Source organism: Ambystoma mexicanum, chromosome 2q (assembly GCF_040938575.1).
Source record: "Ambystoma mexicanum isolate Mex_15411 chromosome 2q, UKY_AmexF1_1, whole genome shotgun sequence".
Classification (NCBI taxonomy): Eukaryota; Metazoa; Chordata; class Amphibia; order Caudata; family Ambystomatidae; genus Ambystoma; species Ambystoma mexicanum.
Genome location: NC_090924.1, coordinates 123,392,563 through 123,412,358, shown reverse-complemented (window position 1 = coordinate 123,412,358; position 19,796 = coordinate 123,392,563). Strand labels below are relative to the sequence as shown.

Genomic DNA, 19,796 nt, shown 5'->3' with positions numbered 1-19,796 from the left:
TCTTGAGGAGCCTCGTCTGCGTCACCGTCGCCCTAGTCGTCGCCCTCGTCGGGATCCCTCCCGATGGGCTGGGCCTCCTCCACGACTTGGATGAGCTCCTCTTCAGAGGTCGTGTCCGTATCCACGACGGCCACCACACACCCCCCCCTTTCCAACAAGGACTTCGTGGGGGTCTTCTCGATGGGCCTGAAAGATGACGCCCTCCGCGGTGGCAGGGAGACTCTGGTACCTGAGGGTGCCTCCACTGGCGTAGCCTCCACAGGCTGAGCCAGGGCCGCGGCGACATCCTCAATCGAGGTCTTAGCAGGGTGAATTAAGGCCAACGTCACCTTCTGTACGCCTGGGGCCTTCACCTTGGGGGGAGGGTCCTAACCTCGCTCCCCCTCTGCCGGAATCTTCGAGATCGACCGGGGCCTCTCCAGAAGCTTCGCCGGGTTCTCGGACTTCCTCTTAACCGAGCCAGAGCGTTGACTCGTGGTTGATGGCGCCGGGGAGGGTGCGCCCTGCCTGGCAGCCGAGGAGCCTGACCGTTCGGCGCTCCCGGTGCCCTCGGACTCGCGTTGCTTAGTCTTTTGTTGGGCCCCCGTCGCAGGAGCACACTCACAGGACTTAGAAGACCACTCGGACTTCTTCTTCTTCTTCTCGCCTGGCGGGCTCCTACCTTCCAGCCAGTTGGCGAGACGGAGGTGGCGATCCTTCATGGTCAGCTCCGACATGTTCCCACAAAGCGCGCAGTCCTTTTCCTTGTGCGTCTTGTCCTCATGGAGACAGTAGAGGCATAACGAATGCTCGTCCTCCTTGAAAACGTTCTGAAACTGGCATCCAGGGCAGGTCCTGAATAGCTTCCCGGGCATCAAGCTCCCTTTCTCCTGGGCCATGTCCAGGGTAGGCCTCGGAACTTCTGGAATCCTCCAAAAGCGCAACTCGACGGAATCTTCACCCTTGAGGGGCGTAGAAACTCCGAAACGGATCCCCGTTGATTCGAAGTAGAAACGGTGGAGCTTGAGGCTCTATTTAACCGAAAAAATGAGAAAATCTCCTGAAAAAGCGCAAAAACGCAGCAAAAGCTCGAGAGCTAAGCACGAGGACTCCCAACACTTGAACGTGCAGTAAAAATCTGAGGATGGCTGCCAGGGGCGGGGCTTAGGGAGAGGGCAGTCATTGGCTGGGGGCAGTATGACCCAGAGACCAGTGATTGGTTACTACTGAGAAAGACAGATCAGAAACGAAACTGATACTGATTTTTTCTATACCGAGGATTCCCGGCCTGACGACGGGGAATATTCATGAGCATGTGAATCCATGCCAGACCCCATGCTGGAGAAAGAGGGATAACAGTTGAGATGAGACAAGGTGTGGCTAGCTTTGTGTGTTGGGCCAGAGAGTAAGATGGAAAGAGAGAGAGAGTGAGTCACAAAGATTGTAGAAAGGCCCTGAGGAGTCTGGTGAGTCGAGATGGATGTTGAGATCACCCAGTAGGAGGAGTTGAGAAGAGGAGGAAAGGAGAGAGGAGGCCAGGTCAGCCCATTCCTGGTGGCTGATAGAAGGTGGCCAGCAGAAGTGAGGTGCTAGGGGAGAGGGAGAGCCTGCAGACCAGGCACTCAAAGGATGAGTAGGCCTGAGTAGGAATGACAGACAGGAATCCACACAGGGAAGATCATTGCTACACCCCCTCCTGGTCTGTTTGGTCTAGGTAGAGAGAGTATCTTGTAGCCTTCCCGGAGAAGCGTGTCAAACCTTGTAACAGAGTTATCCTTGATCCAAGTTTCAATGAGGGCAAGAACATCAAGATCCAGGAGTTCAAGGACGTTGCAGATGTCAGCAGAGTGTTTGACAGCTGAGCGAGTGTTAAGCGTGGCAATGTGGAGCAGGTTACCACCTTTGAAAGACTTACATGGAAGGGTGCAGGGGACAGTGGGACCCTCCGCCTCCCCCATTAAGCAACGAGAGTGCCTGAGGAATAAAAGTAGAAGGAGGCGGAGGAGCCAAGGATGGCAAGGGAGCCGGGACCGCAGTGGATTAGCAGGGAGCCAGTGTGGGGGGCTGCAGGGGGCAAGAGAATCCCAGCTATGGCGCTAGTGGGTGGCAGGTTCATCAAAAAGGAGGAGGCTGACAAGGTTGTCAGTGTCGGGGGTGTCTGCAAGGAGGCAGTTGCGAGGGAAGAAAAGTGGTTAGGTGGCAGCAAGGGAGCCAAAGTGGGCACATCTGGCAGGGGAGACAGGGATGAAGATGGAGCTGGTGGCAGGGGAGCCAGTGCAGAAAGAGAAGGAAGGTTGACAAGGTGAGGGAGGAGCCTATCAAAGAGTAGAAGGTTGGCTTGAGGACCCTGTACCACGATGGTACCATTGCGATAGACATTGATGATGACCCTGGAGGTGGAGAAGAAGGCAGGAAGGACCTCACAGCGGGTGCCAACATTAAGGGGTGTGGAAGAGTCCATAGGTCGGGTGAAGGAACAACAAAGAGGATGTCGGTGAGAGTCACTCTGGCGGAGGCAGTGACATAGGTGTCTACAATAGGACGGCCTGGGTTGAAGCCCAGAATGTCCTTCTTAAGTTTCTTCCTGCCGGACCTAGTAAGGGGTGAAGGATAGGAGATAGAGAAACCGTTTGAAAAGATATGGGAGACAGAGAGCACCATAGCAAACTGTAGAGAGTGAGGTACACTTAACCAAGCTGAGGCCACAGAGGCATGGGGAAAGCAGCGAGCAGGGGTTTGAGGGGGGAGACAGGGCACAGGACTGGGAAAACCAATGGGAGCTGGGGAGAGGTAATGAGCACAGAAAACAGTGAACACAAGAGAGAAGGGGATAGCAGGTGTAGAGCAGAAGGGAAAACATCACAGACAATGGGAACTGAGGGGGGTGAGGGAGCAGAAAACAGACCAAAGCGGAGACCAGAGGGGCTAACCAATCACCACATTTTCACCAAAGGCCGATGTGAACACACCTATATAGATATGTACACGGCTAAAATCAAATTTAGAGCAACAGCAAAGTCAATGCAGGATATAACAGCTAAAATCAATTTTAGAGCAACAGCAAGGTCATTGCAGGATTTAACACAGCTAAAATCAATTTTAGAGCAACAGCAAGGTCAATGCAGGATGGAACACAGCTAAAAGTGTTATGGCCTGGTGTTTGACTAAAAAAAGAAAAAGGTTTCTTGAGAGATAGTACAGGGAGTTAGGAGTGGCACAAACACAGAGTATGGATAGTGCTGCAGGCAGTATAGCAGCAGCCCACACTTGCGTGATAGCTGAGAGTGGGATCACAAGACCCCAGGGCACCTGGATGCTGTGCCCAGCCTCATGATGCATAACAGTGATTTGGTGGGGCCCCCAAGGCCCAGCCAGGACTGAATAGGAACAGACAGGGCCTTAGATGAAGGCCTTTGATGGGGGCCAGCTCCTGCCTGTCGGTGTTGCCAATTGGTTAATGAGGAATGTAGGCAACCAATAGGGGGGCCAGGCAATGTAGGTGTGGAAGGCCCAAATGAGCACAGACCAGTGCGGCCATCTTGAAAAAAGCACTGGCCATCAGGAGGATGTTGAAGAAAGTGTTATATGCCCCAAGAAAGCACCCAAGCAAGCAGTTAATGCGGGTGTGTATGAAAACGTAACTATATCTATGCCTTTAAAAGCTGATTAAGGCATTTAGCCTGAGTTGTGCGCTCTGCGCCAAAGAACGGCACAATACATTTAGGCAAAGTCTTCTCTTGTGTCATGGGCGCTACTCCCGAGGGGCCAGGACTGGCCCAGCGCCCTCGGAAGCAGACCCGTCTTCCACTACTCCGGACCCAGCAGACCCCTACAGGGGCCCTTTGGACCGTGTCCTGGCGCATTTGGCGCCAGGCTCATGAAGGGTTTGAGTCGCGCCGGGCTCATATTGATAAACAGTGTAATAATGCTTGGGTGGACTTACCTGAGGCAGACCATGCTGCATATTTACCCAGAACAATCCAGTCTGGTTGAAGTCCCCAGCCATCAGGGCTGGGAGGAACTATTCCCTCCATTCAGGAACTCTTTTCTTACCTGGGTGGAACCGGTGGAAGAACACACACTGGAAGCACTTCTCTGCTATTTAAACCACGCCCGATGGAAAACACGTGCTTCGCGTTATTCTGCAGCAGCAGCAGGACGCTCACCGAGTCGGCTCCTGCATTCAAGGTCCAGAGTCATCTTCAACTTCCGCGCAGCAACCTGTGGATGAAGAAAGACAGAGAACAATACTTACCAGATCCCGGAATCCAGTCACCGGCAAAACCTGCAAAGAATAAACATAAGGTTAGAAAAGTGCAACTCACTCGCAGCCGCGCCCGCTTACCTGATCCATCCGTGATTGCAACGGAGCTAACCGCGGCCTTCTCTTCGGCAGCATCCCGGCACCTGAAAACTAGAAAAAGGACATTATTAGAGGTGCCATTAAAAGCGATCAACGATCATTATACTTACGTGCATCGGCATGTGCAGTGGCAACGGATATAAAGCCCGCAGCATCCCGGCACCTGAAAACTAGAAAAAGGACATTATTAGAGGTGCCATTAAAAGCGGCCAACGAACATTATACTTACGTGCATCGGCACGTGCAGCAGCAACGGAAAACTACGCCCACAGCATCCCGAGGCCTGAAACAAAGGAAAAGGGACATTATTGAGGTGCCCATCTTTTAAAGCCTAAAGACTACAGTATACTTACAGGCATCCGCTCGTGCAGTAACGGCGGCATCGCTCTTCGGCATCCCAGCACCAGTGCCACAACTAAGGCCGCAAAAGACTTGAGCCTCAACACTGAACTCATCCAGTGACGTAACTGGAATCCACGCACCCCTGCAGCAGACGCAGGATGGAGAGCTCAGCATTTATACGCCTAAGGTGAGAGCTCGCCGAGACAAGTAGAAAGCTAGGCTGTGGGAGAAACTGGCGATTGGTGGGAGAAGGAATCCCATCAAACGGTGATTAACCCTTTTTCTTCCACCTGCAGAAAGCTTACCCTGCACGTCAGACATTCGATAAGAGGAAGCCCAGTCCTGAGAGTCGTCCGACCTCTACGCTTCTCAATTGAAGAAACGATAGCAGCCCAGCTGGGGGGGAGGGGACTGGTGGTTGCACGCTGTCTCCTTCCGTTGCAGGGGAATGAGGGCTATAATTGGTGGGAATGTCCAATGATCCAACCATTATGGGGGAGGTCAAGGGGCCTTTGGAAGGAATGTTTCAGGATGTGAGTTCCCTAGAAGTGGAGGTTTGGTTATGTGGTCTTTGAGATCCAGCACGCAAGACACTACAAAAAGACAGAAATGTAGCTTTATGGTCCTGCTCATAGCAGCGTGGCTAGTGGTGGCACAACATTGGAAAAAAGCACAAAGACCTACAGATCAAGAATGGCTCTGGAAGATATGGAACTTTTTAACAATGGCATGGGCGTCACAGGTAATTCAGGGAGAGCAAGCCACCTTCAAACAGGATTGGGATGGTATGTTGACTTATCTACAGGAGGACTATATGAGACAATGGAATCTTCACAATATAAGGATTATGGATATTTTTTGAGAGCAGGAGTGATGCAAGGACACGATTAGAGGGAAATACCTCTGGCAGGTGGAGGTCAGGGGTTGGTGATAATTTAATTTTGTTGTAAAATCTAAAAAAAAAAAGAAAAAGTAAACACAGCACAGACGGTGAGTCGGAGAGACTGATATCAAACCAGCTTGTGTTTTGAACCAAGGTTGCAAGCGGCAACATTGTACAAAGAGAACTTTGTGTGAGGCGTTTGCAAAGAGCAACGCGAGAATAATTGGAAACAAAGAAGTAATTGAACTTTGTGATTGAACTTTGGGAGGTAACCCAAGATACCATAAACAGAATGGTCCAGCGCCACGTGGGTGCTCATTTTAAGGTCTCTCTTAGGTATCCAACTGATGCAGAGTGTGAGAAAAAGGAATACTGAGATTAAAGTGGTCATGCAACGGGTCTTGCTAAATCCTGTGAACATTCGAAAGTATTTGATAGTGTAAAGTACATCGCAATTGTTCCAAGACTGGCTGAGGCCGACTAATTGAGTGAAAGAAAGGGATCGGAGCCCGGCAGAGGGGGGGTCAGGGTGAACACCCAAATTGAATACTGGGAAGAGAACATTTGTGTGCTATGTTTGTAAATCAACCCCTTTGAGTCAAGAGACTTGCAAGAAGTAAAGAGACTTGAACACAGAAAGTCTTGAACTGTGAAAGTAGAACTGTATTCTTGTGCCACAGAAGCCAAAGTGAATCGTCTTGCCCCATCCTGAAAACATGGGGAATGGAGGCCAACAGCCCGAACATCCTGACTCATCATTTTGTGAACACTTCTTTCTTTTTCATGAACATCACCCAACATTATTTTTAAAATTAGTAGTAAGTATTGGCAATAGGTTATTTTAGTAAAGGCTCTTTTCATTTGACAAAACTCCACTAGAACTGCATTATTATTATTTGATGGTAGTAGAGCAGGGACCCAGAGGATTCGCCCAAGGAGGCGGTCTGCCTGCACCCCCCAAGCGAGGACGGCGCGGGCCGCGTGTGATACGTGCCCGACCAGGAGACGGGAGCGCCTGCCCTGATCGGCCTGCGGAGAGGCGTGGGTAGCGGTTCAGGCCCCCTGTGGAGGATTGCGGGTCATCCGCAAGGGAGGCGGCAGCTCTTCTGCCCTCCCCCGCCCGCCCGCTGGACTTGGATCCCCAGCCCCACCGCCAGAGAGGACTCCAGGCAGCGGGAAAGTGGGCTGCGCCCACGATCAACACGCGCTGGTCGGGTCCGCGGCCCGCCACCACGCGGTGACCAACGCGGCAACCAAGCACTCCTCCCCCTGCAAGGAGGACATAAAGGGCGCGGAGGCCCAGAGGATACTGGGTGTGAGGAGGTGACCCCCCAGGCACCGCGAGGACCCATAAAAGGAGGGGAGGCGGCCGCACTCCCCCCCCCCCCAGACCCGGATCATCACCCCCACCACCAGAGAGGGCTTCAGGCCGCGGGAGAGTGGGCTGTGCCCACAATTAACACACCCTGATCGGGTCCGCGGCCAACCACCACGCGGCGACCAACGCGGAGACCAAGCACCCCTCCCCCCTTCAAGGAGGACATAAAGGGTGCGGAAGGCCCTGAGGATACTGGGTGTGAGGCCCACGCCTGAGGCCGGCGGGGCGTGTGCCCGCCCAGAGGCCTCCACTAGTGGAACACTGGTTGCCCCGCGAAGTAAGCTAGTGGCCCCCCACAATCAAAGCACACCCAACGGAGAGCCCAAGGGGCGTCCTAATGGACTGGCAGAGGAACTTGCAGAAATATTGCTACCGAGACCCAGGCCCCTACGAAAAAGACCCGCTCCACGTCAGTGGGATGGCCCATTCGGAGGCCGCTGCGCCCTCAACGGTGGCTATGGAAAGGGGCTTCGTGTCTATTTTGCAAGAAATAAGAGACATGCGCTCCGACATTGCTCAAAAGTTTGAAAAGATGGACCAACGGGTTGACAAAGTTGAGGACAGACTCCTTCAGGTCGAATCCAATCAATCTTCTTCAGCTACCCTAGAGATAGAGACTAATATGAGGTTATCCGCCCTTGAAAAGAAGGAGGAAGAGAGGTCGAGACAAATGGACGATTTTGAGAACAGGGAACGGAGAAACAACCTCAGGTTTTTTGGGGTCCCGGAGGCGGAGGGGGAAACTGAGAGGGAGCTCACCCGAATGGTGCGGAACATAATCGCCCTCCTCTTTGAAGAAGAGATGACCGCAGAACTCACATTTGATCGGGTACACAGAGCGGGAGGACGAGCAGGAGGTCCCCGATCGATTCTGGTCCGGTTCCACTACTATCTGGAGAAGACACGGATACTGGAAGCAGCCAGGAGAGCCCAAGAGATCATGTACAACAACTCCCAGGTCTCCATCTTTCAAGACCTCTCTGCATACACACTATCCAAACGCAGGATGTGCCGCCCCCTCACACAGCTGCTGAAAGAGAAGGGAGTGCGATACAGATGGGGCTACCCCTTCTCCCTAACCTTCGAATACCAGGGCCAACGGACGACGTTGATCACGGAGGAAGACATCAAGGGAGCCATTCAGGATTACGTGGTGGATCCACCCCCTCAAAGGGGGCCATCAGGGCCGGCTACGGGCAGAGCCAACGGTCCGGGCCCCTTGGGGGAAAGAAGGAAGAAATCTGGGGCACGGAAATTTAGGAAAATGAGCACACCCTCACCAGCGAAGGAGGCAGAGCGGAATGACTCAGAGGGATGATCACCAAGGGGTCCCAGCCAGCACTGGTGCGAAAGTGTGGTCTTCTGGGACGACCGAAGTTAGCTGACCACCTACAGGGTGGTAATCCGGGGAACATCTGAAGGCAAGATTGAAGCCAGAATCCCACTGAACAGCAAGTAAAGTGGGGGCAATTACGGGGACAAAAACGGGTGGGGGCTCATAAGAAGGGGATTTGCAATGATCGCCTGGCCGAGAGGGGCAGACTGGTGGTCCGGCCAAAATGCCAGTAATGGCGGAACTATCTGGCTGGACGCCGGGGCAGGGGGTGGGGGGTTACAAACTAGTTGGGGTTTGTTTGGGAAAGGGTTTGGGGGGCAGTTGGGTGAACATTCCAATAGTGTCCAACCAGTGAACCAAGGGGAGCGAGAAGGGAGAATTGATGCAAAGTTGTTGACCATCAGGGCAGGAAACATTGATTATGGCTGACAGCCGCCCGGCCCTGGGAGTGGGTACCCTGAATGTGCGGGGGCTGAACACCCCCACGAAAAGATCTCTGATTTGCAGAGAGTTCAAGCGGGCAAAACTAGACCTACTATTCGTACAAGAAACACACTGGGCAAGGGGGAAGGAACCCAGGCTGCGGGGGGGGGGGGGGGGGAATCGAGGAGGTCTTCCATGCATCCCACAGGACTAAGAAAAGGGGGGTGGCCATATTGATAGGAAGGAACGTAGGGTTTGAGAAGGAGGCGATCTTGAAAGATCCCGAAGGCCGTTACCTGTTGATACGGGGCTCCCTACAGGGGTCCCCCCTTACCCTGGCAGTGGTGTATGGCCCAAACGAGGGCCAGGCCCAATTCTGGGAGGAAGTTAGGGACAAGCTCAGGCTATTCACGCAAGGTCCGCTGGTGGTAGGGGGTGACTTCAACATGGTCCTAGACCCCTCCATAGATAGGAAGCGGATAGGCCCCCTAGACCCCAGGCCCACAGAAGAGGCCATGGCTCAGAGCTTTCGGAGAGTGAATGAGGACCTGGGCCTGATGGATACAATCCCGACCCCCAGAACAGGGATCCCCTCCTTTACCCACTACTCAGCCATACATAACTCGTTCTCCAGGATAGACTACATTTTAATGGACGAAATTCTTCGTCCGTATGTAGCAGGCTACAGGATAGACCCAGTCCCCTGGTCAGACCACGACATGGCCCGAGTCACCATCGCAATGGGTTGGAGCAGGGAAAGCAGAGGGCGCTGGAAATACAACGACGCCCTGTTAAAAGATGAGGTCATTGCTCAGGAGGTCTTGGACTCCAGAACAGAGTTCTTTGAGCTTAATGATAACGGGGAGGTGGCCACGCATACGCTCTGGGACGCCTTCAAGGCAACCCTACGAGGGCTCCTGATAAAAATAGGCGCTCTGAAGAAGAGGGAGAGAGAGGTCCAGGAGAAAGCCCTGCGAGAAAAAATAGCCTGTCTCCAACCGGGTGGATCCCCGGCACAACCCCTAGAGCGCGACCGGTTGGCCGCACTGGAGGACTATAGGCTCCAGCTAAAAGATCTACTCCTACACAAAACGGAGAGGAGCCTTCAAATGGTTAAACAAAAATATTATGAGAAAGGGGACAAGGCGGATAGGTTCCTAGCCTGGAAGTTGAGGGAGGTCCAGAGAAGCAGGAGGGTAAAGGAGGTGAGGGACGCCCGGGGGCTCCTTGGCTGCGACTCTCCCCATATAGGAGAGGATTTCCGCCAATACTACAGAACCCTCTACTCATCCGAATACGATGGGGACGACACCCAGATAGAAAACTTTCTGAACTCCATACAGATCCCATCCCTCTCGAGGGAGATGTCAGAGGGGTTGGAGGGCCCGATAACCGAGGACGAGGTGGACAAGGTGATTAGTGGGATGAAGGTGGGAACTTCCCTGGGTGAGGACGGCTTCACAGTTCTCTTTTACAAGAGATTTCGCTCCTCTCTGGCCCCATATCTAGCGAGGGTCTTCAATGCGGTGCTAGAGGAGGACATCCTCCCTGAGTCCATGATGGGGGCCGTGATAGCGGTTTTGCCCAAAGAGGGAAGGGACCCAGCGGAGTGTTCCTCCTATCGCCCCATATCACTATTAAATATTGACGTTAAGATCTTGGCCAAGGTGGTGGGGAGGCGGCTGGAGGGTATAATGCCGATATATAACATCCGCAAAACAATAGACCTGGTCCACTTCGCGCAGTCGTCGGAGCTGGACGCACGTGTCCTCTCCTTGGACTCGGAGAAGGCCTTCGACAGGGTGGAGCGGCGCTATATGGAACTCCTCCTCCGCAGGATGGGCTTTGGAACTCACATCATGCTTTGGATAACTGCTCTCTATAGAGCCCCAACGGCAAGGGTACAGGTGAATGGGATATTGTCCGAATCATTCCCCCTCTCCCGAGGGACGAGGCAGGGATGCCCACTCTCTCCCCTGATATATGTCCTTACGATAGAGGCGTTGGCAATAGCGGTCAGAGCCCACCCGGATATCAAGGGTATCAAAAGGGGTGAAGTCGAATTCAAGCTCTCCCTGTTTGCGGACGATGTCCTGGCCTACCTGGTGGACCCGGGCTCCTCGCTCCCCCCCTTCCTGGCCCTGGTATCGGCATTTGGTCGCTTCTCCGGCCTAAAAATAAACACCGGAAAATCTGTCATGCTCCCAATGAGAACAACAGACCCAGTGCTAGACCCTCTGGACAGGTTTCACGGGATTAAGGTGGGGAAGGTCTCCATAAGGTATCTGGGGGTACTTCTTACCAGGGACCTAACGAACTTGGGAGCAGCCAATTACGACCCCATGATTGCGGTGATCACTTCAGATTTGAGGAGATCAGGGAAGATGATCCTTTCTTGGTACGGCCGGATGACTGCAGTCAAAATGAACATACTGCCACGGCTCCTGTACCTCTTCACAGCACTCCCGACTAAAGTCCCAGCACAGAGCTTCAGAGATCTACAGAACGGGGTACGAGACTTTGTATGGCAGGGGAAAACCCCGAGAACTGGAAGGGCCACGCTGACTCTGCCAAGGGAGATGGGGGGATTTGGGCTACCAGACTTTCACCTTTACTTCTGCGCGGCCCAACTGCGCGTCCTCCGCAAGCACATGAAAGAGGGCCTGGGAACGTATTGGTCTTATCTAGAGGATATGGACGCCCACCCACTAAAGGTCCGAGACCTCCTATGGGCACCACGCAGGACGATCCCGAAACACCTACGATCCCACCCGACCCTGGGAGTCCTCTGGGACATCTGGAAAGAGGGCCCCCGCACTGCATACCTCACCACATGGCCGTCTCCGATGTCCTCTCTCTGGGGCCATCCACTCAACCTGGGAGGGCAGGGGTTCAGGCACTCCCAGATCTGGTCAGACAGGGGACTGGAGTGGGCTGGGCAGACGTTCAGAGAAGGCGAATTCCTATCTTACGAGGACCTGAGAGATGCTCTCGGACAAGGATCACTTTCCATCTTCGAATACCTCCGCCTGAAGGGCATCCTCTGCGACCAATCATGGGACCCAAACCTGAGGAGGCAGTTGACTCCCTTCGAGAAGCTCCTTGACTCAGCGACCTCCAGGAAGGGGGCGGTGTCTAGTATGTATAAAATATTAAATACCTACAACTTACAAGGAAGAAGGAGCTTCCGCTCGTTCTGGAACGACCTGGCAGGCGAGGAAATCTCAGAGGACGCCTGGGCCAAAATATTCAAGATAGCATTTCACAGGAACCTATTCACCTCGGACATGGAGCACAACTTTAAGATATTACAGGGGTGGCACAGAGACCCTGTAAAACTGTCAAAAATGTTCTCAGGGGTGTCACCAAGGTGCCCGAGAGGTTGTGGGCAGATAGGATCCAGAGGCCACATGTGGTGGCTCTGCCCGAAAGTACAGACCTACTGGGAGTCGGTGAGGGACTGGATAGCGGAAGTAACAGAAGACCGTTTGCCACTTGATCCCCTAACGATGCTGCTGGGCCTCCCCCCGGAGGAAACTGAGCTTCACCGATATCCAAGGATGTGGGAAACCATGCTGAGAGCGGGCAGAGTTGCTCTGGCCCAGAAATGGAAGAGTCCGGAAGCCCCATCCAAGGAGGACTGGCTGAAAAAAGTAAAAAACATGTTTCTGATGGATAAACTAACCGCCATGGTGAATAATGACACTAGCTCATTCCTCACGGACTGGTACGGTGTGCAGCAGTCCTGGGGATGGGACGTTCATTAAACTCAAGGAAAGGTGCCCACCCATAAGGGAACGGGTTTAGCCCCGAAAGACAGGACACCCTGAGCTGGGTCCCCACGACCTGGGGAGCGGCGGCAATGAGTCAGCTGATGACACGGTCACAAATCGCATCGCCTTTGAAGCTCAGGAGATGGAGACAACGTAGGGAGTCTCCCATGAAGAAGTCACTGGAATGGACACGGGAAGGGGGGATGGGAGGGGTTCGGGGTAGGGGTACTAAGGGAGGGGGGGCAAGGGGGGTTGATCAGTTCTTTTTGTTGTTTGTTATATCAAAATGCAAATAAAAACTAAAGTTTAAAAAAAAAAAAAAAGCACAGGGCCAGGTAAATAGATCAATGCTTATGTATGATATGATATTTTATTTATATCGTGCTCGTACACAAGTGATTCAGAGCGCGACCAAGTAAAAGGAGAGGCGAACAAGCGGGAACAAAAAATATAACCGCAATCTTACTAGGCCCAGTGACATCTAAGAAAGCGCAAGTGCATAGAGAAGGGAAAAAGGGGGGAGTGCATGGAAGGGGGGATGAAAGTGCAGAGCCGAGGAGAGAAAAACAAATAAATATTAAATAAAATAAATAAAGGGCGATAAAAACCCTGGTACTGCAACCAGCAAGTGTCAGATGAAAGTTGGTCAGATATGGTATATATATATATATATATATATATATATATATATATATATATATATATATATATATATATATATGGTATATATGGTTGGTATATCTGATAAGTGCCGAAGAAAAGTGGGGGGGCTGTATGGGTACAGATACAGAACCCTAGTGCAGGAGGTGGCCTGGAGGCAGTACAGGAGGGTGGCAGGGTGAGCAGGTACCTGGGTCCGGATGACAGAGGGTGGCCAGGTGCACAATGCCAAGAGAAGAAACAGATCAAGAGGGGCGAAGGGGGGCAGAGGCAAAGAGGAAGGACTTGAGATGCTTCCGTAATCAGAGGTTGTTTTCCTCAAGATTCAAGGCGGCAGGGAGGGTGTTCCAAAGGGAGGCACCCGCAGAAGACAGATCTAACCCCCGCTCGTTTCTTTACAAAACGACTAACCCTGAGGGAGTTAGAAGTAGAGGAGCGAAGGGCTCGAGAGGGGAGGTATTTACGGAGGGATAGTTGATGGTATTTTGGACCCAGGCCTCAGAAAGCCTTGTGGACAATGCAGATGGTTTTAAATTTAATCCTTGCATCCACTGGGAGCCAATGAAGGGATTTCAGGGCTGGAGAGATACGATCCCAGGGCTTGAGGCCAAGGACATGTTTCACAGTCCTGTTCTGGATTAGTTGTAATGGGCGGAGGGTGGAGGCAGGTAGATTTAGAAAGAGGCTGTTGCAGTAATCCAGTCTGGAGAGAACCAGGGCTTGGGAAACAGTGAGCTTTTGAGGGAAGGAGAGGAAAGGCAGAGTACCTCTCAGGAGGTGCAATAAAAAGTTTGACTTTTTGGAGACATCTGAGATGTGTGAGGAGAAGGAGAGTGTAGTGTCAAAGATAAACCCAAGGTTCTTGGCCACGCAGGTAGTAGTAGGAGGAGGGCCAAGGGAGGTAGGCCAAAGAGTTAGAGGAAAGGATGGAGATGGTGTACCAATAAGGAGGATCTCTGTCTTGTTGGCATTGAGACATAGATCGTTGGCAGCAGACCAATTGAGAATGGCGATTAGGCAATCAGAGATGAGGGAAGGAGAGGAGGAGGCTGAAGAAAGCCTATACTATACTAACAAACACTGAAACCTTAAGTAAACCCATGTCGCACTTCAATGGATAGTTAATTGAAAGACTGACATTGCTTCTTAACTATTGCACTGCCATTTGGAGACAAAGGATGACCCCTAATGTTCAACTCAGCAACCCTTGTTTCAACTTGCAATTAAATTCTGCCCAATATGTCAACAAATAGTTTTTTCTTTACAAGTCTATTTAATATCTAGGCAAGAGAACCTGACTGGTTCAGAAGAGGATCATTTGAACAGTGAACAGATGTAGATGTTAAATAACATCGGGGACAAGGCGGAGCCCTGGGGAACACCACAAAACAGAGAATTGGCAGAGGACAAAAAAAGAGGAAGAGAAACAGACTGGCCTTGGCCGGCCTGGAAGGAGGTGAACCAGGCCAACACAGGGCCCAATATCCCTAAAGCTGCCAGCCTAGAGAGGAGGAGGGGGTGATCGACTGCACCGAAAGCCGCTGACAGATCGAGTAAAATCAGGGCACCCACTCCGCCGCTGTTGGCCAGCCTAACCAGATCGTTCAAGACAGAGACTAAGGTACTCTTTGTACCCCTTCCAGGCCGATAGCCAGACTGAAACAAATGGAGAACTGAAGACGATACCAGAAAAGAAGAGAGAAGAGGTGATATCAGAGCTTCAAGAAGCTTCATAAATAATGGTAGTAGAGAGATAGCTCGAAAATTAGACAAGATAGAAGCATCCAGAGATGGCTTTTTAATCATGGGGATTACAGTGGCCTGCTTTAGCTCAACTGGAATAAGCCCATGGCTGCAACAATGGTTCACAGACTGGGCAACTATCAGAATATTCCTGGTCAAGAGATCCTGTAGAACAGATAGGGGGACTGGGTCTGATGGAGCTGCAGATTTAATAAGAGAGATGGTGGATAAAACCGCCTCATCGTTGAACACTGGAAAAGTATCCCAGCTAACCGTAGCTGCAGGGCTAACGTCAATTACCGGTGTCACAGGCTGAGAGATCTTAATAATATTCCAAATATCAATCATATTTGACTGAAAAAAGTCTGCCAATGCATCACAGTGAGACTGGGATGGTGGAGCTAGTGGGAGGAAACGTGCAGTGGAAGAAAAGGATTTCACGACTGAGAAGAGTTCCTTGGATTAATTTAGCGCACCTTCTCTCCTATGGGTAAAGAACTGCTGTTTGGTAGTCTTAATCAGCAAGTGATCGTTTCTGGACAAAGAGGTAAAAATGGCTTTATCAGTAGGAATATATGCCAGGCACCATTTGCGCTTGGCTTGATGAACCTTACGCTTTGCAGCTCTCAGGTCATCAGTAAACCAGGGTTGGGAAGGGCAACCGCGAGCCTTTGCAAATTTCAGCAGTGCGATAAAATCAGCTGCTTGCAGCAAAAATGAGGACAGATTTGATAAATCAACGGTACTCTCTGTACTACAACTTGCCATGATGGAAGAAGCAATGTGAGACATATTAACACTGCGCCAGTTGCTCCTAAAAATAGAGCGCTTAAAGGGAGGAGGTAGCCGAGTCATGAGAGGCACCGTGAAGGTGACCAGATGGTCTGTCCAAATGAGTGGCATAACAAGTTGAGAAAAATCTTTTTTAAATTTGTTTTACTTTATTTAGTAAGCACTTGGTGAAGGTTGAGAAAAATCTTGATGCATATATAGACATCATGAAAGTATACAAAACAGCAGTTTAGATAGCAAATAAAAAAAATATCCATATAGCAAGAAAAGAATTAGCAGACAAGTGCACAATCAATCTGGATTATTTTAAATTAAAATTAGTGAATTCATCAGGCTTATGATTTTAAACCCGTCTTCTTGCTAGTCCGAGTTTGAATAAGATGTCTTTAGTTTTCCAAACGACAATGGAAGAATAGACATGTACACACAATGATCTGCACCGTTTATGTATTTTATACATTTTGCTGCTGATGCCCCCCATAAACTTGAGTAAAAGACCCCAAATTTAAAACAGAACTGTAATGAATTCGAATAAAAAAAAAAAAAAGAACTTACTAGATGTTTGATTCGCTCATAAATAAAGAACTGAGGGAAATTGGTTTCAATTGTCTCTGCAGTAAACCTCATCTTGCCATCGACCAAGCTCTTCATACTGTCCAAACAGTCTTGAAAATGATTGTAGGCGTCGCATGTTATGTCCATATGCCTCAATGTAAAATTCAATCTACAAGAAAACAGTCAAAGGAAAAACTTTCTATGAACATTATAAGCAGCAGAAATGGTTCTTCCTTGAATCAGCCACATTCCCTCTTACTGTGTCCTTTTAAAAAACAAATGGACATGTCAAATACTGCAATGTTCAAACAATTCGAAAAAAACATGTTTTTTATTTCAATCTTTGGCATAACAGGCAACACCACCCTGCAATAAATCTAGCTGCCAATACCTCTAATGAGGAAATCACTGTTTGCCAGTCCTGTTAAACACATTCAAATAAATGGATTCGTCTTGGGTAGAGTGAATATGTTTTAGAAGCGAAACGAACATACAATATGATTTGTCCACACAAATAAGGTATGTCCCTGACAGGCTGGATTTAAAAATGCAGAAATAAAGACTAAAGCCTACAAAAGTATCTGCTACCTATCTTTTAATGTAAACAATTTAGCGCTTTGTACTATCTCCCCTTGTATCCAAGAATACCCCCCATGAACGACCGACTCAATTCATCCCCTCCAGGCACTAAGCATGTAACTTGTGGCCAAAAATATCCATGGGGGCTGTCCCAAAGCAGAGTAGGATCAAATCCAGACACACAGACAGGGTAAATAGAAATGTAAGCGTAGTTACAACATTGGGCCAAAATAAAGAATCGATTTAACGTCCCTGAATAATGAGCATGCTGATCATCTAGAACGTTATTGAGTAATATGCTCTCCAGAAGGCAAGAACAAGAAGTCATAGGCCCTCATTACGACCCTGGCGGAAATCGAAAAACGATGGCGGAAATGCAATACCGCCATCGAATAGCGCTCGGTGCGACTATGACCCGTCACCGCAAAGTACGAAGCCATTAGCGACACCGTAGTGAACGCCAACGCTAACTGCACCAAGCACGCGCGCCATGCCAAACCGCAAACACCACCATGGTGCAACGGTACGCCAATTCCGACCCTAGCGGACATGTACCTAACGCCATCAGGCATGGCGGAATGTACCATTCCGCCATGGCGAGAAGTACGGCATCGCGAATCAACCGTAAACGGCCCCACTGAGTGCCTGTACACCGCTCCCTGCCCACAAAGTACAACTCCCCGTAGGTGCAATGAAGCCACAATGCAACCATTGAAATGTACAAGTCACCCATGCATGCCAACGAACAAAAGAAACACAACAGGGGCCAATGGGAGCTGCAGGGCACAGATGGCACGAATACAGAAGCCATCCCAATGGACATGACCACAGTCCCCCACCAAGAAACGCACGCAAACACAGGCACCTGTGACCAGCAATATTCCGAAAACCACATCATTCAACCAGTCCACCTGGCTGACCGGCATCTGTTACACAAAACCCAATCCCCCGCCCCTGAGCATGACAACATTCAAACTGGCATATTGGCAGCCCCCATCCCTGACCTCACTGGGCTTCGTAGTCAAACGCGCACAGCACAGTACCACGCAACTAAACCCCGAAGCTGGAACCCAATGCAGATCTCCTCACAATACATCGCCCCCCAAATAGGCATATGCCACATCACTTGCAAAGAAAAACGCTACACGGGCCAAATCAGAATAGAAATTTATGCACATCAAAATCACCAAGCACATACAGCCATCAGGCCATGAAATCCAAAACACCAATCACCATTGTGGGCTGCTTCCGCAAGAAATGACCAGCCACTACCTGTGTGTCGCCCTGTTCCCCCATGGTACACAGAGCCACATTCACGTACGAAAAGGCAACATGGAAGCGCACAGAACCGCAGGGCCGTCCCAATGGGGAGGCACTAGTCCAGCTGAAAGGCCGAAATGTTGCTCCGAGCCACCAGTACTGCGTAAGGGCATGTGGCCCATTGGCGATCGTCCCATAAGATCGTAATGCTGCTCCACTGATTAACACGAAGCAGCAGGTGTCGGGAGTAAAATCCATCTGCAGGAGTGGCATACAGATGGCAGTGGCAAAAGGGGAGGAGATACCTGTCAACCAAAAGAAAAGAAAAAGAACAGAATGGCCATCAGAACTACATACCAACAACTCACTTCAATGATCACACGAAATCCACAGCCATATGCATGCTAGCCCACTCCAAAGGAACATCACCACCCCAAAACCACTTGCGACTCATAACCATCTATATCGAGGTGCAAACACCATCACAAACGAGTGTCTGAGGGCGCCTCGAGACAGGGAGGGCTCAACAAGGCCAGATGGACGATGGTCCCACTATGGCAGCCCTGCATCACATAGCGTAGGGGAGGCGGATAGATCCCAAGAAGCCCTGTACATGGCAAACTCTGTATCAAATCACCTGCCCATGCATCCATCCATCATTCCCTCATCCCGGGATCAAAATGCCTGAATAATTACTCACATGACATTAGAAACATCCATTGAGTCTGTGCGTTATGCAGCCTGCTAAATCCACAGTGCCCCAGCCCGTAATTCCAGTGTTGTGAAGTAACATGTATTTGGGAACGGACGGCCTCATCGCCCACGTAGCTATTGCGCATCCCAAACTATTCATATCAATCATTGCTCCCTCGCCATGGGCCCTGTCTCAAGGACATAGAACAATAGAACGTTACATTTGCAGTCAGACCTGTGGGCATCTCCTCGCCGCTAGCTGGAAACCGAAAGCGCCGCCCTTCGAATTCCTCATTTGCAACATCACGTCGAAAAGGCATCTGTGGCCGTTTGAAATCACTAATTATCCCATCGAGTGCGGCTGTGTGTGAAAATGGAAACTGCCTTCACCCACGAATGGGACGCCCCGCCCGTCGTTGCAACTCGGTACAGTGATGCATGAGGGCCCACCGTCACTCGAGTACTACGTTCCACTGACCCTTCACAAGTCTGTTCGCGACTGCACAGATAGTATGTGAAACAATGGGACTACAGCAGAATGAACATATCAACCAATCTTACACGGCCATCGGGTACAAATACATGATTGCAATAGCAAGATACAATTCCCCGAATTGCAGCGTTGTGCGCGGGACGTGCTCGGCCAAAGGGGAGAGCAGTTTGCACAGGTGGAATCAATCACCACAGGTGGAGGCCATACAGCCTGAAAACACATAAATTGCACAGCCAGTCTCCTCCCACAACCACACCGAAATGCTACCGGCAGGACTCGCGATGTTGGCCCTGGGGGACCTGATAGCACTGCAAGTGCTCCGACTCCAAGAAGTAGACGAACACCAACTACAACCAGCCGCACGGAGGAGACGCAGGAGGAGGAGGAGGCCAAGGCAGGGCCAGCAAGGCCCACCAGCACAGCCACTACCACCACGCAGGCAGCCCGCAATTCAACGCCTCCGAGCACATCCGTTCAACCTCACTGATGAGCAGATCCACACCCTCTACCGTCTGGACCGGGACACCATAGCCGCCATTGTGGA

General features: G+C 50.9%; 1 protein-coding gene across 7 annotated transcripts in view; it reads right to left on the bottom strand.

The window, feature by feature from the left end:
- The window catches only part of METTL22 (methyltransferase 22, Kin17 lysine), a 711,415-nt gene that overhangs the window by 145,443 nt on the left and 546,176 nt on the right, over nt 1–19,796 (bottom strand). For 6 of the 7 annotated variants that reach the window (XM_069647035.1, XM_069647039.1, XM_069647040.1 and 3 more), the window contains one exon: nt 16,228–16,396. The exons of the other annotated variant lie outside the window; for it this stretch is intronic. In XM_069647035.1, coding sequence (XP_069503136.1) covers nt 16,228–16,396 — 169 coding nt within the window. The remainder of the gene's footprint in view (nt 1–16,227; nt 16,397–19,796) is intronic. 7 annotated transcript variants of the gene reach the window in all.